The 17,672-nt window shown below is 42.0% G+C and overlaps 8 protein-coding genes across 8 annotated transcripts; 5 read left to right on the top strand and 3 right to left on the bottom strand.

The window, feature by feature from the left end:
• Window positions 1-97: 97 nt before the first annotated feature.
• Window positions 98-1,546, top strand: EAF01_000817 (uncharacterized protein; the record flags this gene model as incomplete). Its single annotated transcript, XM_038909067.1, has 1 exon — window positions 98-1,546. One exon carries the CDS (start codon window positions 98-100, stop codon window positions 1,544-1,546), a length of 1,449 nt encoding a protein of 482 aa, XP_038775973.1.
• A 571-nt stretch (window positions 1,547-2,117) lies between these two features.
• Window positions 2,118-3,252, top strand: EAF01_000816 (uncharacterized protein). The gene is made up of 3 exons (XM_038909066.1): window positions 2,118-2,287; window positions 2,340-2,466; window positions 2,556-3,252. The coding sequence occupies exons 1-3, from the start codon at window positions 2,226-2,228 to the stop codon at window positions 3,225-3,227; spliced, it is 861 nt and encodes a 286-aa protein (XP_038775972.1). The 5' UTR covers window positions 2,118-2,225; the 3' UTR covers window positions 3,228-3,252.
• Window positions 3,253-5,555: 2,303 nt separating this feature from the next.
• On the top strand, window positions 5,556-7,841 carry EAF01_000815 (uncharacterized protein; the record flags this gene model as incomplete). The annotated part of the gene is made up of 5 exons (XM_038909065.1): window positions 5,556-5,995; window positions 6,050-6,439; window positions 6,521-6,659; window positions 6,722-6,807; window positions 6,869-7,841. 5 exons carry the CDS (start codon window positions 5,556-5,558, stop codon window positions 7,839-7,841), a joined length of 2,028 nt encoding a protein of 675 aa, XP_038775971.1.
• Window positions 7,842-8,841: 1,000 nt separating this feature from the next.
• Window positions 8,842-9,628, bottom strand: EAF01_000814 (uncharacterized protein; the record flags this gene model as incomplete). Its single annotated transcript, XM_038909064.1, has 2 exons — window positions 8,842-8,984; window positions 9,046-9,628. The coding sequence occupies 2 exons, from the start codon at window positions 9,626-9,628 to the stop codon at window positions 8,842-8,844; spliced, it is 726 nt and encodes a 241-aa protein (XP_038775970.1).
• A 761-nt stretch (window positions 9,629-10,389) lies between these two features.
• EAF01_000813 (uncharacterized protein) lies at window positions 10,390-12,107 on the bottom strand (the record flags this gene model as incomplete). Its single annotated transcript, XM_038909063.1, has 2 exons — window positions 10,390-10,422; window positions 10,482-12,107. The coding sequence occupies 2 exons, from the start codon at window positions 12,105-12,107 to the stop codon at window positions 10,390-10,392; spliced, it is 1,659 nt and encodes a 552-aa protein (XP_038775969.1).
• A 558-nt stretch (window positions 12,108-12,665) lies between these two features.
• EAF01_000812 (uncharacterized protein) lies at window positions 12,666-13,678 on the top strand (the record flags this gene model as incomplete). Its single annotated transcript, XM_038909062.1, has 5 exons — window positions 12,666-12,696; window positions 12,751-12,757; window positions 12,810-12,862; window positions 12,917-13,304; window positions 13,354-13,678. The coding sequence occupies 5 exons, from the start codon at window positions 12,666-12,668 to the stop codon at window positions 13,676-13,678; spliced, it is 804 nt and encodes a 267-aa protein (XP_038775968.1).
• Window positions 13,679-13,930: 252 nt separating this feature from the next.
• EAF01_000811 (uncharacterized protein) lies at window positions 13,931-14,461 on the bottom strand (the record flags this gene model as incomplete). The annotated part of the gene is made up of 4 exons (XM_038909061.1): window positions 13,931-14,179; window positions 14,239-14,312; window positions 14,363-14,406; window positions 14,457-14,461. The coding sequence occupies 4 exons, from the start codon at window positions 14,459-14,461 to the stop codon at window positions 13,931-13,933; spliced, it is 372 nt and encodes a 123-aa protein (XP_038775967.1).
• A 246-nt stretch (window positions 14,462-14,707) lies between these two features.
• On the top strand, window positions 14,708-17,534 carry EAF01_000810 (uncharacterized protein). The gene is made up of 2 exons (XM_038909060.1): window positions 14,708-14,800; window positions 14,856-17,534. The coding sequence occupies exons 1-2, from the start codon at window positions 14,773-14,775 to the stop codon at window positions 17,363-17,365; spliced, it is 2,538 nt and encodes an 845-aa protein (XP_038775966.1). The 5' UTR covers window positions 14,708-14,772; the 3' UTR covers window positions 17,366-17,534.
• Window positions 17,535-17,672: the final 138 nt, after the last annotated feature.

Genomic DNA, 17,672 nt, shown 5'->3' with positions numbered 1-17,672 from the left:
CAACATTTCTGAAGTTGATGATACCATCAATACATCTTGCAATACTTATTGCGCTGCATCACATACATCAGTAATATCAACGCCGTCCAAAAGCGCAATGTCAAAATCATCAAACCCAGGCGATACCGTCAAAAACTCCAAAAACAATCAATCTGATTCCGATAACCCGTTCATTCGTTTCAGACACTTTGCCGATGAACAGATAGGTGCAGTTCTACAAGGATTCATCGGTCTGCCATCAGCATTTTCAAAGCCACAGGGTGGTTCGCAATGGTCCATATTCGATGAAGATTTGAAAAGAAGAGATGCACTACAAGCGAGGCGGAGGGAATTGAAGGAAGCCGAAGAAGTGAGAAGTGAGAATACAACAATTTCGAAGGGCGGAGAAGTCCAAATACCTGTGAAGAAGTCACAAGCTACATACGGCGATGAAGATTTCGTTCACTTCTTACATGACCAATGGACAAATGTTTTCGGACCTGCCGATATTCCGCTATATTCACCTTTGCAGTCTCCCTTAGCCAATCCTTTCTCTGGTAACCTTAGGCAGACCATGAGTTCTTTTGCTGCGGTGATGTTATACAAAGCCAATCCTGATGATCACTCACTATTGCCATATCTTTTCAGATCGCCGTATTCGCCGCTGACTTTATCTTTTGGTCAATCTATCTATGCCTATCGAGAGTTCTACGACACGCAAATCAGAGGTACAAGAACGTATAATAGGCCTCGTGGGGCCACTCCCCGGGACGACTTTCCTTATTGCGAAGCATTTGAAGACCTTCTTCTTATCAGCCAAGGAAAGAGTCGCGATACAGAGGTTCTAGTCGGTCGCATTGAGGGAACAACGACCAAAAGACCCGAAAGTATCAGTTCGACAGTGGAGAATGGATTGAATTGGATTGAGAGACTTCAGAGACTAGGCATACTTCACCTTCCTAGCTCGGAGTTTACGAATATTTCAAGAGATTCCCCCTCACCTGAAGAACTTGGCGCCAGCAGTCAAGGTGTAGCTTCGCCTGTCTCTCAGGATAAAGAATTCGAGAATAATGCCGAGACCGAGGAACAAATGTACGAAATTTTCCTTCGAGATGCATCTACGACTCCTGATCAATTCTTCACTACGCTTGAGTCTACCCTTACAGCTGTCGAAAAAATGATGAAAGGCGAAATCGTACCATTCGAAGAATCTCGTCGGTCAAGTTCTTCGGGTCCGCAAGAAGCCAACATGATAAGTGGAAAATCACTGTCAGAACCCAAGAGGCCAAAACGAGAAGTATCTTCAAGCTCAACCGTTGAGCATTTTACCAATGAAGATGGAAGTGTAGAAACGACGATCCGTGTATGGAAGAGATTTGATGACGGAAGTGAAACAGAAACAACGTCTAGTCACACAGTTGATAAAGCAGGGACCCGGCAATCCGATATTGATAGGTCTGAATTTGACTTAGAGGGTTCTCAATCTCAGAAGAGAGTGGAGACTGATGATCAGGAAATCAGGTCGCGAGCCAAAAAGAATACAAAGTCTGGATGGTTTTGGAATTGAGCGATTGGATTAGCAGTGGATACATCGGCTCGTGAGATTACGAGAAACTTTGATTCGATGATAGCTCTAAACTACTATCTCGGGGATTCTGAGACCTGCAAAGAATACCGTTGCAGATCAAGCAATCAGACTGTATGTTTGCTTTTTACGGGAGTCGGATGAGATTTGGATAAATCATGATTTGTTATTACTTTGGGGTAATTCTCGAAAGTCCGGACACCCACTGATGGATAAGTAGGTATTAGGCGTTGGGTTTGTATATCATAGGTAGGGCAACTGGAGTTTATTGATTGGTTAAGAATGCAAATATCTCGTTTTCCAATATAGCCTGCTACATCCGCCAATTTTTTTTATAAATACCAAGCTCAAGGAGACAAATGTTGACTAAATTTGTGTTACTTGTTTGATTTCCATTACGGAATGGGGAATAATCATTGGAGCGGTGAATTTAGTGCGCATGACGCTATAGTTGCTTCTCCATGGGGAGCACTGCCCCTGTCTTTCATTGAATGATCTACAAACAATTCATAATCACCTTATATTTTCTACAATAAACAACTACCATGGCTCTCTCTTCTCAGAAACGTCTACCTGTATCAAAAGTTTGTTGGAATAGCCATTTCATATATCGGAAAAGAAAAAAAAGTTCAAATATTGGCTCTCATCCCCAGTCACGCAGATGTCTCCCGCAAGAAGCAGTGAGAATGAATCAGTCGATACGACTAAAGCCCTATGGGCAAAGTATGGATTAGAATTCTGTTGTTGTAGGATGACTCTGCTGATCTAGAATTAGAATGATGGGTGCAAACGAATACAGTGATTTCGTCATTAAATGTTACTCCCGAATATTCCCTGTCCATCGAATCGTCGTTTGCACACAATCAAAACCAATACAAGCTGCAGCAAATGGAGGATTCATGGTTAGTCCTGTCTCTTCAGCCCATTCGAAAAACTCAACTAAGCGTTGCGAAATGCATATGTTCCCAAATCATTACTGAGACTGATACAGGAGTCTGTTACTGGCGTTCTCGATTTAGAGGATGATGATCCTGAGATCGTCGCGAGAATGATCAATTTTTTGTACCTTCAAGACTATGACGATACTTGTAAGTCGAGTGAGGAGGTTGAAGAAGAGGTTTACGGACGTTTGTTAGTCAATACTATGGTCTATATCATTGGCGACAAATACGATATTCAACCTCTCAAGAACCTCGCAAAGAAAAAGTACGAAGCAGCGGTAGTGACAGATTGGAACACGCCTTCTTTCTCAGCTAGTCTAGAACTTATTTACGAGGAACTTCCAGAAAGTGACACCGCTTTAGCATCAATTGCCGTCGAAACTGCAGCAAAGCATTTAAGAGAACTAAACGACAGAGGAGAATTCTCAAACCTATGCAAAAATAACCCAGCAATCGCTTACGATCTTTTAACAACTATCACTTCACGACCTACAGCAGTTGCCTCTCCAGACAAGACACAGACGCAAAATAAAAAATCGTGTCCCAAAGGCCATACGTTTACACATCTTAATGATATTCATGCGATGTATGATTCGGATGCCTGGAAATGGAAAGTTAAGTGTCTGAATTGTGCGATGCAGAAGGTTTGTTATAAGGAGGATAATTCGTTTAATTTGGAGGCGAAATGGGATGCCCCGGATGTGGGATATTGGTATTTGTGAGGGGGGGAGTTGGTTGGGTTTGGGACGGGTGATGGGGGATTTGGGATTTTGCATGTTTGTGAGGATTGAAGTTGAGGTTGGGGTTTGGATTCGGTGTTTGAGTTCGGTGTCTATGGTTGGGATAGCATTTTTGGGGAAGGGGGGCAGCATATTGTTGTAGTGTAAAGAGTACAGAAAATATACCGGTACCTGGGGATTGATGAGAATATTATTATTGTTACTGTTTGTACTTTGATTTCATCAGTCGACGTCTTGTTGCCATTCAAGTTCAACCAACTGCAGGATTTTTTCCAGCAGCTAGATTTGAAATGCTAATGATATCTCATATACCACTAGTCGTATTATTATGTATCTAGATGTAGAGAAACCGGGGAAGGACGAGATAAGTCTCAGATGAAGTCTCTGATAATAAACCTATAAAAACTAGGAATATAAAGATGACCCTTTCGAATTGTAAGATCTTACTATTTTTTTGGATTCATCTTATTAGTATGGGAGTTAGTGGCAATAGTTTTTTTTTCGAAAATTTGTTGTGGGTTGGATGGGTGGATGAATTGAAATGAAATGGGTTTTAAGGGGGTTTATTGTGTTTGGTATATTTATTATGTGTTTGTATCTTTTGGGGGAGGGATTGGTGAGGGATGACTTGGTGAGTAGAGTAGGGTAGGGTGGAAATGGTAGAAATGATGTGGCATAATATGGTATGAGATAGTATGGATAGTAAAGCTCTTGATAATATTTAACATCATATCCTGATGATCATTCGCTTAAGGTTATACTCATTAATATACGCACTGCACACCAATTCACATTTACCTTGTATTCATCCCTCATCCATCCCTCTATATCAGAACCTCACATCGACACTCACATCCGCGTATATACATTCATGCCTCGTCACCAGCGAAAGATTCTCGAATCTCTTCGTCCCATCTACGTCCCTCGCATAATTAACTGAAGAGTATGTATATACACACCCAGTGTCTCACGTTCAAATGCATTATCAGAATAGGTCTTCCATTTGCCGTCTCGTTTGCAGGGTTGGTAGATAGATGGTTAGGAGGTTAGCATCAAATGTGTCACTAATCTATAACCTTAAGTACCTACGACGTAGATCATAGATGCAAGATGACGAAAAGATCATTCCGCTGCATGCCTGAGTATACCAAGTCACCAAGTATATTTTCACGTGGTGATGATCATGATTCTGATTGTTTCATTTCGATCATTTAAGCTTCGGAACTACTGAGATACTATCGTTAGCAGATAGATGGACTGGGAGCGGGTAGTAACTAGCGGGATTTGGTTGTAACTTGTGGGTGGGTGGTGATCTTGTGGAGCCGATGGTCTTGGCTTGGTGGTGGGGTGCTTGTCTCGTGATACTTTTTGGGGATCTTGATACTACTTCGTAGTACTAGGGAGGTAGGTAGGTAAGTTGAAAAGTTATATGTAAGATGAGACTTACTAGGTACCGTGAGGATGTGTTTTTCTTCTGGATTATATATAACTATATGATATGATGTGAGGTATATAAGGTAATTAATTAATCGATATTGTTTTTATGGTTAGTTCGAATTAGGGAATTTTTAGTGTGAAACTAGTTTGTGCCTGGTTTAATCATCATTCTTTCTAGAAGTAGCTCATTCTCCTCCAAACTAGATCCTCTCCACTACACACAACCTTTTGCTTCATTCATAACATCTTTTCAAATTGTTAACTGTTCATTTTGGAAACAATAGTGTTTTAAAGAGCGTCTCGATTTTGACAGATTTAATGTGCCCGGTTTTCCGTTCAAAGTGAGAGGACTTCGAGAACACAAACTTCGAAGTGGAATTCCGAGGGAAGAACGATATGATTCAACATGTTGAAGAAATAATATCTTTATGAGGTCTTGAAACCTACCAAGATTGATTCCAACGCCATCTTGGTCATTCAAATTCATTTGATATCTGTAAAAGATGATTGAATGGATTTGTGCCTCAATTTGTAAAGTATCAATTTGTTCTTCTCAATTGGCTGCTATGCATGAGCTGATTGTTTTCAGATGAGAAGTTCTCAACCAGAATCTCCTTTATCCGGAGCATAGCTCATTACGATAATATCCATGCTATGCCATAGGAGGTCTAATGATGAGTTAGTAAGATATTCTATCTGAAGAGCGAAGAAATTCAATGGTGATTGGATACTGCATATGCAAGTATGACCTAGCACAGCCTGTTTGAGGCTGTATCTTCTCGAGCACTTCAAAAATTCAGATAGCCTTACAATTCTATCCCAACTTAATTTTCTTTCAATCAAAAAAATCACGAATTATCACTATATACCATCATGGCAGAGGTTCTTGGTACAGTGGCTAGTGGCATTAGTGTTGCTCAGCTGGCGGGCAATCTTGCCTCGAGCATTATTAAGCTGAAGAGTTATTGGGATCAAATTCGAGATGCGCCCAACGATATTGGCTTTCTGGTGCGAGAGATCGATACCCATCACTTGATACTTCGAAGTATTCTAGAAAGCCAGGCTAAAATCGCTTCTTCCGGCAGGCATTCGAATACGTTCCTCGAGAATAGTTTAAAGTTATGTGACGACTCTTCGAATGAATTGAACGAGCTTGTGAAGGCTCTTGGAATGGAGATTAACTCGAGCAATAAATGGAGAAGCAAAGTAGGCGCCACGAAGGTGGTACTGAAAAATGATCAACTCAAGAGGTTGAAGAAGAGGATGAAAAGTGCGTCAAGATTAATGAATCTCGCTATCACATGGCAAACAAAGTGAGTTCTGTCAGTGCTTTCTTTGCGAGACTGCGAGTTACTTATGTTTAGCAGTGCCACTCTCCATCAACAATTTCCAGTCTTCGAGTTGAAAATACAGGCTTCTCTCGATCAGTTTTTGATAAACCATCAGAAGCTTATTTCAGCACCGCCATTGTCGAATGCAACCACCCAGATTTCCACGATGAATTCTCCATCGCCACTTAATAATGCTGCAACAATCACACATCCACGGAACTTCAAATGCGACAACAATTCAACCTCATACTCTGTAACCAAAGATTATACCCCAACACTGGTTTATAATCAGGTTTACTCGTCAAGTTGGTCTCTCTATCCAATGGGCTCTATTGATGTTCGAAAGACCCAACAAAAGCGGAAAAGAAATCGGTTTGAAGAAACAGAAGCGAAATACAAACCCCCAGTATGGTTATCCAATAGAGCGTGACAATGTATGTACACGAAAGATCTATCCACTTTAAGGTGGAACTTCAACATTCAGACTTATCGTACTTTGGACCTCAGATCAGATTTTTATAAAGCCCTGAAACACGGGGATGTTGTTGGTGTACAAGAGATGTTGGCAAATCGAACTGCTTTTTTGAACGATCAGTTTGTGGGAGACTCTCGTACATGGGATTGGAACCAGGGTACGCCTCTACATGTAAGTTGTACACGGATTTGTCACGGAGTTGTTGAATTATCGACAACTAATCTTTGTTTCAGATAGCTGCCTCGCACAATCATCTTGATTTATGTAAGCTTCTCCTGGCGAAGGGGGCAGATATCTCAAGCGAGGAAGCTCCATATGGGTATGCTAATCAGTCTAACGTATTTGATTTCAAACTGGTCTACATGGCTAACTATCGTTAGCAAAACACCATTAGGAGTATTTATTTACAATACCTCTGTTGAGCATACTAATCATATTCATCATACTCATCGTACTAAAGCATCTGATCATACTAAAGCATCTGATCATACTAAAGCATCTGATCATACTAAAGCATCTGATCATACTAAAGCATCTGATCATACTAAAGCATTTGATCATACTAAAGCATTTGATCATACTCGCGCACTTATTATCCTACGAACCCTCGTCGAAGCAGGGGCAGATTTGGAGCTTATTGATCAGACGAACATACTAGCTACCAGTACTGGTTGTCCTACAGAAATTTTTCACTACCTTCAGCACACGTTGATGAGCTCTGGCGAGATAAGTTTCATAGATAAGGTGCGTATTGCTTCGAATTCTATTCACTATTATAGTGTGGTATCTCAAAATTTGGCATTATCCTATCTTGAAGATTCTAATTTTGAGGCAAACATTGCACTGTATCGTGATCATGTTGTCGTGGAAACATTCTTTGTACTAGCTTGTAAAGCATATTTGCGAGATAATTTGAAAGATAAAGGGGTGGAATTCATCAAGAGAACGATATCGGCCGGTATGTCATTGCACGCATTGGACAAACTTCGCAGAACAATACTACAAAATAAATTTATGAGTTACCGGAGAAGACTTGACGTCCAAGAAGGAAAATTTTGTGGCTTCAGGAGGTGGCTTGTATTTTTGGTCAGTTTAGGTGTCGATCTAAATACATACGGCGAAGTAGAATCTTCAATTTATAAGAAGAGAAGAATGGCCCGAAAATTGGATGCCCCTGAGAATTGGCTGCTGGAAAGCTTCTTGGGATTCAGGTATGGACCTCGTATTGAGGATTGGGATGTGTGGTTGATCGAACGGACGGATGAATATGCAGGTGATTTTTGGAAACTCATTGAGAATCCACTTCAAGCTACTCTTGCAAATATATCTATACCCGGGGGATGGATTGATTAATCGAGATATTCTGACTTGGTCTTGACCTTTGCGAATATTGGAGGAGATATCTCTTCGGTCTCTTGGCATCTTGGTTTTATATGTTTGGATGGGAAGACTGGATGTTTGTAATTTCAGGCAGAAGTTCTCTTCTTGATAAATTTGTCTACGTTCAGCATACGATAATTGGTTTAATGTGAGCTTCAGGTGTCCAAATACCATGTTAAATCCACACACTTTGGCATTCCAAGCTACTTCGATTGAAAGAGTTGCAGTGTTCTACTCAGGAAGATATCGTCAGCAGTTGGCTGGATTGTTGCATGCACCACCAGTAATGATAGACCGAGCAAATTCGAAGGCTGCTTGAGCGCCGGAGTCTAATGTCCTCTCTATTGACTCTTTGACAGTAAAATTCCTTTCTTTCAGGCCTTTCAGGATCAATATATGCATGGAATAGTAGTACATCATCTCGGCTTCACCTTCAACTGCGAGATCAATCTTCCTAGATCAATGGAAAATTGTAAATGCTACACATGAGTTTTGGGTATAGTTCCAATCACAGGATGCCAGGTTCTAGATAGTGCAAGTAGTCAAACTGTGCTGGATAAGATGCAATGTCCCGTTTTGAAAAGAAGATTTGGGTGAAATAATCGCAGGCTCCGGAATATGCTTTGCGTTATTCTTCTTTTTGCTCTTCTTGGGTGTTGGAGATAAACATTCAAGCTAAACTGTGTCTGACACTGAGCGATCAGCTGAAGTCATCGCACCATGGAGGTTTGTGTTAGCGACTTATCAGAGGTTACGAAGATCGCAGGATAGAGTGCTTTGGGCACAAGATTCTCTTTATCACGCAAATGCGTATCTGTAAGTCGCATCGGTCAAATCTAAATCAGAAACAACTCAATAGTTATGTTGCTTGTTAAATAAGCTATATGAGCTACAAGTAACCGGATGTCGGTAATTTGCGCTTTGCTTTGAGCAACCTCCTTCCACTGATCCATATCTACTTTCCACTCGCTTATCATCGAGACCAAGGTTCGACCTTCTTCATCAACTTCACAAAAGTATCATCTCCATACAAATCCATAAGCTTTTCCAATTTCTCCTCCGACGCCGCTGCAATCCACTTAACATTAGCCGCATCGTAGAAATCAACATATGTCGCTACCACACATCAGCATTCTCACTCCAAACCCAACACTCAAAGCATCAAATAAAAACTCACGTTCACTCTCCCCATCATCCCCCAGCATCCTCTCCCTCAACCCCTTCCATCTGACTTTTAAATCCTCCAGCACCGCCGCTTCTCCACCCCCCCTCACCTCCATGACATCCTTCAACTCACACCCCAAAAATTCCTCTCTCGTCCTCTTAAAATACTCTCGTGACCCATCACCCTTATCCAGCGCATTCTCATAAACATCATTGATAATCCACCTCAGGATCGCTCTCCCAAAAAACTTTGCGCTAGTCGCTTCATAAACCTCTAATTCCTCCACGCCTTTCAAATCCCTATACCCATTTTCCTGCGTAAACCTCTCATTTAATAATTTCGCAATGGGCGTAGAATCATTGAGCGCGACATGGGGCGGTGCGAGAATCTCGATAATGGGAACGGTGGCGTCGAGATTCGTCATATCGGGGAAGAGTCGCTCGCAGAGGGGTTTGATGGCGGGGTAGGAGATTTTTTCGACGCGGTAGGGGATGTTTTTGTAGTTGAGGGCGTAGCGGGTGAGCCAGCAGGCGGGGGACCAGGGTTGCGGTCCGGAGAGGTCGTAGAAGTGGACGAGGGGGGAGGGGTTGGACATGTTAGGTTTTGTATAGGAATTTCGGGGTGAGAAGATGAAAAGATAAGGGAGAGAGAGAGGTTGATGGTTCTGTACGAAGTATATAGATAGGTCCAGTGACTAATGACACATTCCTCGGCTCAGTCGCTCGGAAAGGCAGGTGGAGAAGATGACGTGCGTTGTTCATGCAGGGTTCAGCGTGAGCCTTGATAAGTGCCAAGGTTCCATGCAACTTTGCAGCGGGGTAGGAAATCGCGTTGATAATGAAGATTTGGACCACTGGGTTGTCTCATATTGCTCTTACATTGGTTCATGGTAACCGAAATAATCGAGAAGACCACATCCCTATTGCCTTAGGATTTCGCGATGGTACACTAGAATCAATAGCAGAGATTTCTTTTGAGATAAAGAGCTGCATGAAGCTTTCGGACGATATGACTAGCTCAGGTCTGAATTTTTGAATGAGGTTTTTGAGATCGATAGTTGAGTTTTTGGTAACTTTTCGGGAGTCATCACCTTGTGGAGATGGGCCTGGAGCGAGATATTAAACATAAGACGAAAGTTACAAGGTAAGTTGGAGTTGTTAGTTGCAGGTGATAGGTCTCGCTGTTGGTTATATGATGATTGTGATATACTTCGAGAGTTTTGGTATATAATATGAGTATATACAATCCTTCATTCACTTGACTTTTCTCTTTCCCGCTCAACAAATACAATGTCCAAGTCCCATATAGACATGCGGTGTTACCCTAAACTACAACCGTAAGCTTCTTCATACCCACTCAGATATATTTATATGGATTCATGATTCCATTCTGTAAAAGTCAGTACATGTCCAGAGCTTTAAATATGTAGGCCAAGGCATTAAACTTACAGGATCATAGAGGCTCTTAATCCCCTTCATCAACCCAATCATCGTCTCACTCCTACTATATCCAATATAATTCTTCTTCGCCAATCCCAATCCGTGCTCGGCACTGATACTTCCATTCCTCTTAGAAATCCATTCATACACAAATGGTTCTAATACCTTCTCGACTCTTTTATCATAGCTTCGAGTAGCTACATTGAGATGCAAATTCGAATCTCCCATGTGACCATAACCTACTACACCTACGACTGGGTGATCTTCAGTATCGCCGATTAGACCAGCTTCGGTGATCTTTTCTCGTACATCTTCGACGAGCTGGTAGAGTTCTTTTAGAGGAATCGAAAGATCGTATTTGTAGACACCTCCCCAGTGACCGAGACATTCGGGGATGCCTTCTCTCCAGCTCCAGAGATCCTTGATTTGTGTGGCGTTCTCGGCCAAGGTACCATCTGAGACGATCTCTTTCTCCATGACATGTTCGAGGAAATTATTCAACTTCTCTTGGTCATGTTCGGAATTGGAACCGCTGGTTTCGATAAGACAATAGAAAGGATACTCACCCTCCAACGGTCTCTTATTTTTTGTTACTCTTTGAACTAAGTCTTGGCTGTGACTGTCCATAAGTTCGAAAGCAGACAGAATTTCAGAAAGTTGACCTTTTGCCTCTTTGAAAGCTTCTTGAACCTTTTCGAAAGATTCGAGACCGAAGAATGCGACATTGATGGCGTTTGATCGCTGAGGACAGATGATTGAGATTCCAGTGATTATACCGATTGTACCTTCACCACCAATGAACAATTGTTTCAAGTCATAACCAGTATTGTTTTTTCGCAATTTGGAGAGATCATCCACAATTGTTCCATCTGGTAGGACTGCTTCAATTCCGAGAACATTCCCGTGTAAACTTCCATATCGCAACAGCCTCAAACCTCCAGCATTTGTTGCTACATTACCTCCAATATGACATGACCCTTTTGCGCCCAGATCTAATGGGAAGATATGTTTGCGCTCTGCCAAATAATTGTCCGCAACTTCCAAAACAACACCAGCATCTACAACAAGGGTACCTGAAATCTCATCAAACGATCGAATTTGGTTCATTCGGCTCATGTTGATAACAATTTCATCGAATACAGGAACGGAACCCCCGACAAGTCCAGTGTTTCCACCCTGTGGTACAACTGCTAACATATTATCATTGCAATACTTCAAAATCTTGCTCACTTCCTCTGTGGATCCGGGCTTCAAAACTAAACTTGTATGTCCTCTATATTTGCGCATCCAATCTCCATTGAAAGGTTCAAGATCGTCTGTAGCATCCTTTGTAACTCCATCAATAATCGCAGATTCCTTCCCCAGTAAATCCTTGAAAAACTTCACATTCTCCTCGGTGATTTGTGCGAACCTCGAGTCTCGTTTTATATCAGGGTATGTTTCGGATGTAAATTTTATGGTCTTCGATGTGCCAGTTGTTCCTTTGGCTATTCCTTCAGTGTCTTCCGTACTAGCGGTACTTTGCCATCGAGTTTGAGTCAATGGTCGTAATGATCTTACTTTCGAGCATGAGGATGATACCGGCGATACCCTAGCTCTGCGGGCCGCGAGAGCAATGCGTGATCGAACTGCCATGTTTGCGATGTTCAATTTGAAGAAGGCTTCCCAAATTCTTGAGGGGAAGAAATTAACGGTGGGGTCACAATGGCGAGCTTTATCCAGGCTTATTAGTCTATCACTTCCAAAAGTTTTGTTGCACGTCTGAGTGAACTTTCAATTTTGGGGCTGTTAAGAAAAGTGTATATTTTCTGACAAATTTAGAATCTTGAAAGTTTCAGGATCATGAAAAAATTGCCTTGAGAATTTTGAAAAAGAATTCGATTCGCAATGGCTCGGGGTGTGTTGGCCAAATTTTGAAAGGCTGAGGTTTTGCCTTGTGTAGATGTGGCTCGTGCGCTACCTTGGCGGACATCCCGCATATTTACAGCCTTGTCGAATTAATGCCTGAGGATTGTGGAGCCAGGCTCGTGTCCGTTGGACCTTCCTGTCGCGTAGCTTCGTATGCTGAGCTGCCTGCAGTTCAAACATCAAGCTTCATCAATATTGCCCGCATTTCCCATTAAGCTTCGATCCTTTTCAAAATACCCAAAAACTCCATTTAATTTCACTTTACGGTTTAGATCATCATAAATTATGGCTTCAGGATATGATAGAGCGTTGTCTGGTAAGCTATTTCCATTGGCTAAATAGATTATTAAAGGTAGCTAACATGTAATAGTTTTCAGGTTAGTTGACGGCTCGAGCTGTGTTTAAGAATCAATCTAACAGCTGTCATAGTCCGGATGGTCATGTCTTCCAAGTCGAATATGCTCTCGAAGCCGTCAAGAGAGGTACTTCAAATAGCTATAAGCAATCAGTGGACAACAGCTTATAATTCAATCTAGGAACATGCGCCGTTGGAGTAAAGGGCAAGGATATTGTCGTTTTAGGATGTGAGAAGCGTTCCGCAATGAAGTTACAAGATACCCGTATTACGCCATCAAAAATTGGTCTTGTCGATACCCACGTTTGCCTAGCTTTTGCAGGTCTCAATGCCGATGCAAGAATCTTGGTCGACAAGGCAAGATTAGAAGCGCAATCACATCGTCTTACGGTGGAGGATCCAGTTACAATAGAGTACATCACGAAGTATGTGGCTGGTGTGCAACAAAGATATACACAAAGTGGTGGTGTTAGACCGTTTGGTATTAGTACTTTGATTGTTGGATTCGACCCCAATGATCAAACTCCAAGATTATACCAAACAGAGCCATCTGGAATCTACTCCGCATGGTATGTTGGATTTGATCTATGGGTTTTACATATTCTAACAAGCTTCTAGGAAAGCCAATGCTATTGGTAGATCGAGCAAGACTGTACGAGAATTCCTAGAGAGAAACCACAAGGATGATATGGATAGGGAAGCTACTATCAAATTGACGATCAAGTCTTTACTGGAGGTTGTCCAAACTGGAGCGAAGAATATTGAGATTGCTATCATGGCACCAGGCAAGCTCATTGAGATGTTGCCAGTGGAAGATATTGAGAAATATGTGAAGGATATCGAGCAAGAGAAATCCGAAGAAGCTGCTAAGAAGAAGGGTGGTCGCACGGGAGGCACGACTTCAATCTTGGCGAGAGGACCTGATGATGCTGCTGCCCAATAAGTGGATTGATATTTATGACTTTCTGCAATTCATAGAGCCTCTGTAATATAGCAACGAGCGACGAAATGACACAGCTTTGATGCTTCTGATGCATCTCAAGTTCATTTTGAGTACCATGTGCCATAACAGTATCACTTCCGTCATATATGCATATCAGCTTCTTATTAATTATTTGCTCTGCGTCCCAAGTTCCCATGCTTATGCCGCTAAATTCAGACCCCTTTTTTCTTTTCATGTTCATGACGTGTTGTATTATCCCAACTTGTTTGGAGCCTCCTCCACATCGAAGATCGTTCTCTGTCCCTTCCCTTGCAGTCGATCATCCTTAATCATTCTACTATCCTTCCTGACATCCTCGCCTTCGAATTTCAGTATTGGTTTTGGCTCGATCGCATCGATAACGTAATGATTATCGCAGTGCGGACAGTATTCATCTCCGTCATCCGTCTCATCGGCAAAATCCTTCCTGAATGCCTTTTTACATTTTTTGCATGCGAAAGTCTTCACACTGCAGTTAGCATGAGGGGTCGAGGAGAGCGGGGTGTAGGGGCAAGCAATACCATTTCTGTGGTTTTCTTGAGAGGATGTGATTCAGTTTCCTGGTGACATTCGGCACAGTCAAACCATTTTCGACCTTTAGTTAGAGTTTAGTATGGGAAGACTACTTTAGAAGGTTGTTCCTACAGCATGGCGACCGAATGGAAACTTGCGCGTTGAGAATATGTTTACTAGAGTTCTGTTAAATTGCTGAATGATGTTGAGAATAATCAGATCTTACCACATGATATGGCTATGGTGATTTGACGTATTTGAGTGTATTGTTCGGTCAATGATTGTCTACCGGAGGGCGTGGTTAATATTCATCGGCCAGCTCCAATTACGGCTTCACATGCGATCCAGAAAAATGGTTCCAAAGTAGTGAATCCCAGGCTGAGCCAAATAATTTTAGCGTGTAAAGCTTATTAATCAATAACTCAGCCTTACGCCTCTTAGCTCTCCCACCGACATCAAAAGGGAAACCTAGATCATCATTTCTCCAGTTTCTCTCAAACCAAACAACCTACAAGGTATAATTTTTTTGAAGGAACTTCGAGATGCCTCCAAAGAGGAAAGCCACATCAAGTATGAGGCTGTATGCTTGCTTTAATATGAATTTGTAATGACTAACAACTTCCAGGTGTGAGAGGCTCTACCAAATCGAACAAAGACTCTGCTGTCTCTACACCAGGACCTGCAACCCCTCGTAGTAATATGAGCAGTGGTGATAGTGATGATGACTATCAAGATGGTACCGTTGACGAACTTGAACGTCAAGGTCTAGAAGCTACAGAGGAGGAGAAAGCCAGTATTGCAAATACTATTAATAAATTCTCAGCAGAGAGTTACCGGCCAAAAGCGGATTCCAGAATAGTTAGGGACTCTGCTAGTCACCATTTTGGCAATAACGATTTTTCATACCTATCACTAAAGCCTGATCACGCAAATCGCCCTTTATGGATAGATCCTGAAAAGGCGCGCATTATCCTAGAAAGTTTCTCTCCACTAGCAGCGCATGCTCAAGATTTCCTGACTACAATAGCAGAGCCAAAGTCGAGACCTAGCTTTTTACACGAATATGCTTTAACACCTCATAGTTTATATGCCGCTGTATCAGTTGGCTTGGATCCAAAGGATATTGTTAATGTTCTTGATCGTCTTTCCAAGATACCCATACCTGAGAATGTTAAAAAGTTCATCATCAATTGTTCTCAGAGTTATGGCAAAGTCAAGCTGGTCCTGAAGAATACAAAACATTATGTCGAAACTTCAGATCCTGACTTGCTACAACGTCTTCTGTCGGATCCTATAATTGGTCCGCTCAGGGTCCAAGGGTCCACTACTACAACCATAGCACCTAGCATGGGTGCCTTGGTTATTCCAGGAACAAAGAATGCAGCTGGAGTTCAACAAACTGGAGATAGGCGACAGAGTGTAACAGATAGACAGCAAGCAGGACCAGAACCTACACAGGATGATATTTATGCAAAGCTTAACGAAGAGGACGATGATGACGACGAAGAAGAGGCAGTTCATTCGTTTGAGATTGCTGATAACTGCGTAGAAGCGGTACAAAAACGATGCCTAGACCTCGCACTCCCCGTACTTGAAGAATACGATTTTCGCAATGATGAAGTCAATCCAAATCTCGAGATTGATTTGAGGCCTAGTGCCCAAATTCGACATTACCAGGAGAAAAGCTTGAGTAAAATGTTTGGTAATGGTCGAGCTAAGAGTGGTATTATTGTGTTGCCTTGTGGAGCTGGTAAAACCTTAGTTGGTATCACCGCGGCTTGCACAATCAAGAAGGGCGTCATTGTCCTCTGCACAAGTTCTATGTCAGTTGTTCAATGGCGACAGGAATTTTTAAAATGGTCCAACATCAATCCAGCTGATATCGCGGTATTTACTTCGGACCACAAAGAGAAATTTACAAGGAGTACGGGTATCATTGTCACAACTTATTCTATGGTCACGCAAACACGTGCGCGAGCTTTCGACGCCCAAAAGATGATGGATTTCTTGACGAGCAGAGAATGGGGACTGATGCTTCTAGACGAGGTTCACGTCGTCCCTGCTCAAATTTTCAGAAAAGTCACCTCATCGATCAAAACTCATTCAAAGCTAGGTTTGACGGCTACGTTACTTCGTGAGGATGATAAAATTGAAGATTTGAACTTCTTGATCGGTCCCAAATTGTATGAAGCCAACTGGATGGAACTCGCAGCTCAAGGTCACATTGCTAGAGTTCAATGTGCCGAAGTCTGGTGCCCAATGACTACTGAATTTCACTCAGAGTATTTGAAAGCACCTAGTCGTAAGCAGGGCTTGATATCTACAATGAATCCTCGGAAGTTCCAGGCGTGTCAGTTTTTGATAGATTATCATGAGAAGCGTGGCGATAAGATTATTGTATTTTCTGACAATGTTTACGCCTTACACGTCTACGCTCAAAAGTTAGGGAAAGTTTTCATTTATGGTGGCACGGTTCAAACCGAACGTCTTAGAATTCTGGAGAATTTCCAACACAATCCTAATATCAATACACTCTTTCTTTCGAAGATTGGTGACACTTCTCTCGATTTACCTGAAGCAACATGTCTTATCCAAATCTCGTCTCATTTTGGTTCCCGTCGACAGGAAGCACAAAGACTGGGCAGAATTCTTAGAGCCAAACGTAGAAACGATGAAGGTTTCAATGCATTCTTCTATTCTTTAGTCTCAAAAGATACCAAAGAGATGTATTATTCTTCAAAACGACAAGCATTTCTTGTCGACCAAGGATATGCGTTCAAAGCCATTACTCATCTCCAGGGTATTGAGGATCTCCCTGGTCTTGCATTCAACACGCCTCAGGATCGAAGAGAGCTTTTACAAAACGTCATGCTTCACAACATGGACGAGGAGAAGTTCCAGGAAGATCTCAGGGATGATCTATTTCATCGAAACGACGGCAAGCCCAGACCGAAAAAGAAGTCGAATGTCAGAAGAACTGCGGGCAGACTTGCGGATTTGGCTGGTGGACAAGATATGGCATATGTTGAGCAAAATAGGAGCAGAAATAAAGATCTAAAGAAGAACAAAGGAGAGAGTTCTGCTTTCTTCAAGAAAATGGAGAGAGAGCGACAAAAGAGGAAGCTTGCAGATTAGAGAGTTATTCCTTCTGGGCGCAAAATGGTTGGTTAAATTGGCATGAGCATAGACGGTGATGGGGCGTTGGTCTGATGGGAAGGAACGTTTATGGGTCATTTCCATGTACAATATACTCTTACACACAAACAAATAATGATATAACCTGAAATGTATTGCTGGGCTTTTCTACACTGATGCTCTTACAGATTTTGGGCGTTGTTTATGTAAATTGTGGCACCAACTGTACTAGGTATTCACAATGTTTTCATTCACACACAAAATCGCCCCTGAAATGATTTCAACGAGCAAGACATTAACACTAGTA

Source organism: Botrytis porri (assembly GCF_014898465.1).
Source record: "Botrytis porri strain MUCL 3234 chromosome Unknown BPOR_001, whole genome shotgun sequence".
Lineage (NCBI taxonomy): Eukaryota > Fungi > Ascomycota > Leotiomycetes > Helotiales > Sclerotiniaceae > Botrytis > Botrytis porri.
Note: the sequence above shows the minus strand (reverse complement) of the source record. Positions and strands in the feature narration are given on the sequence as shown.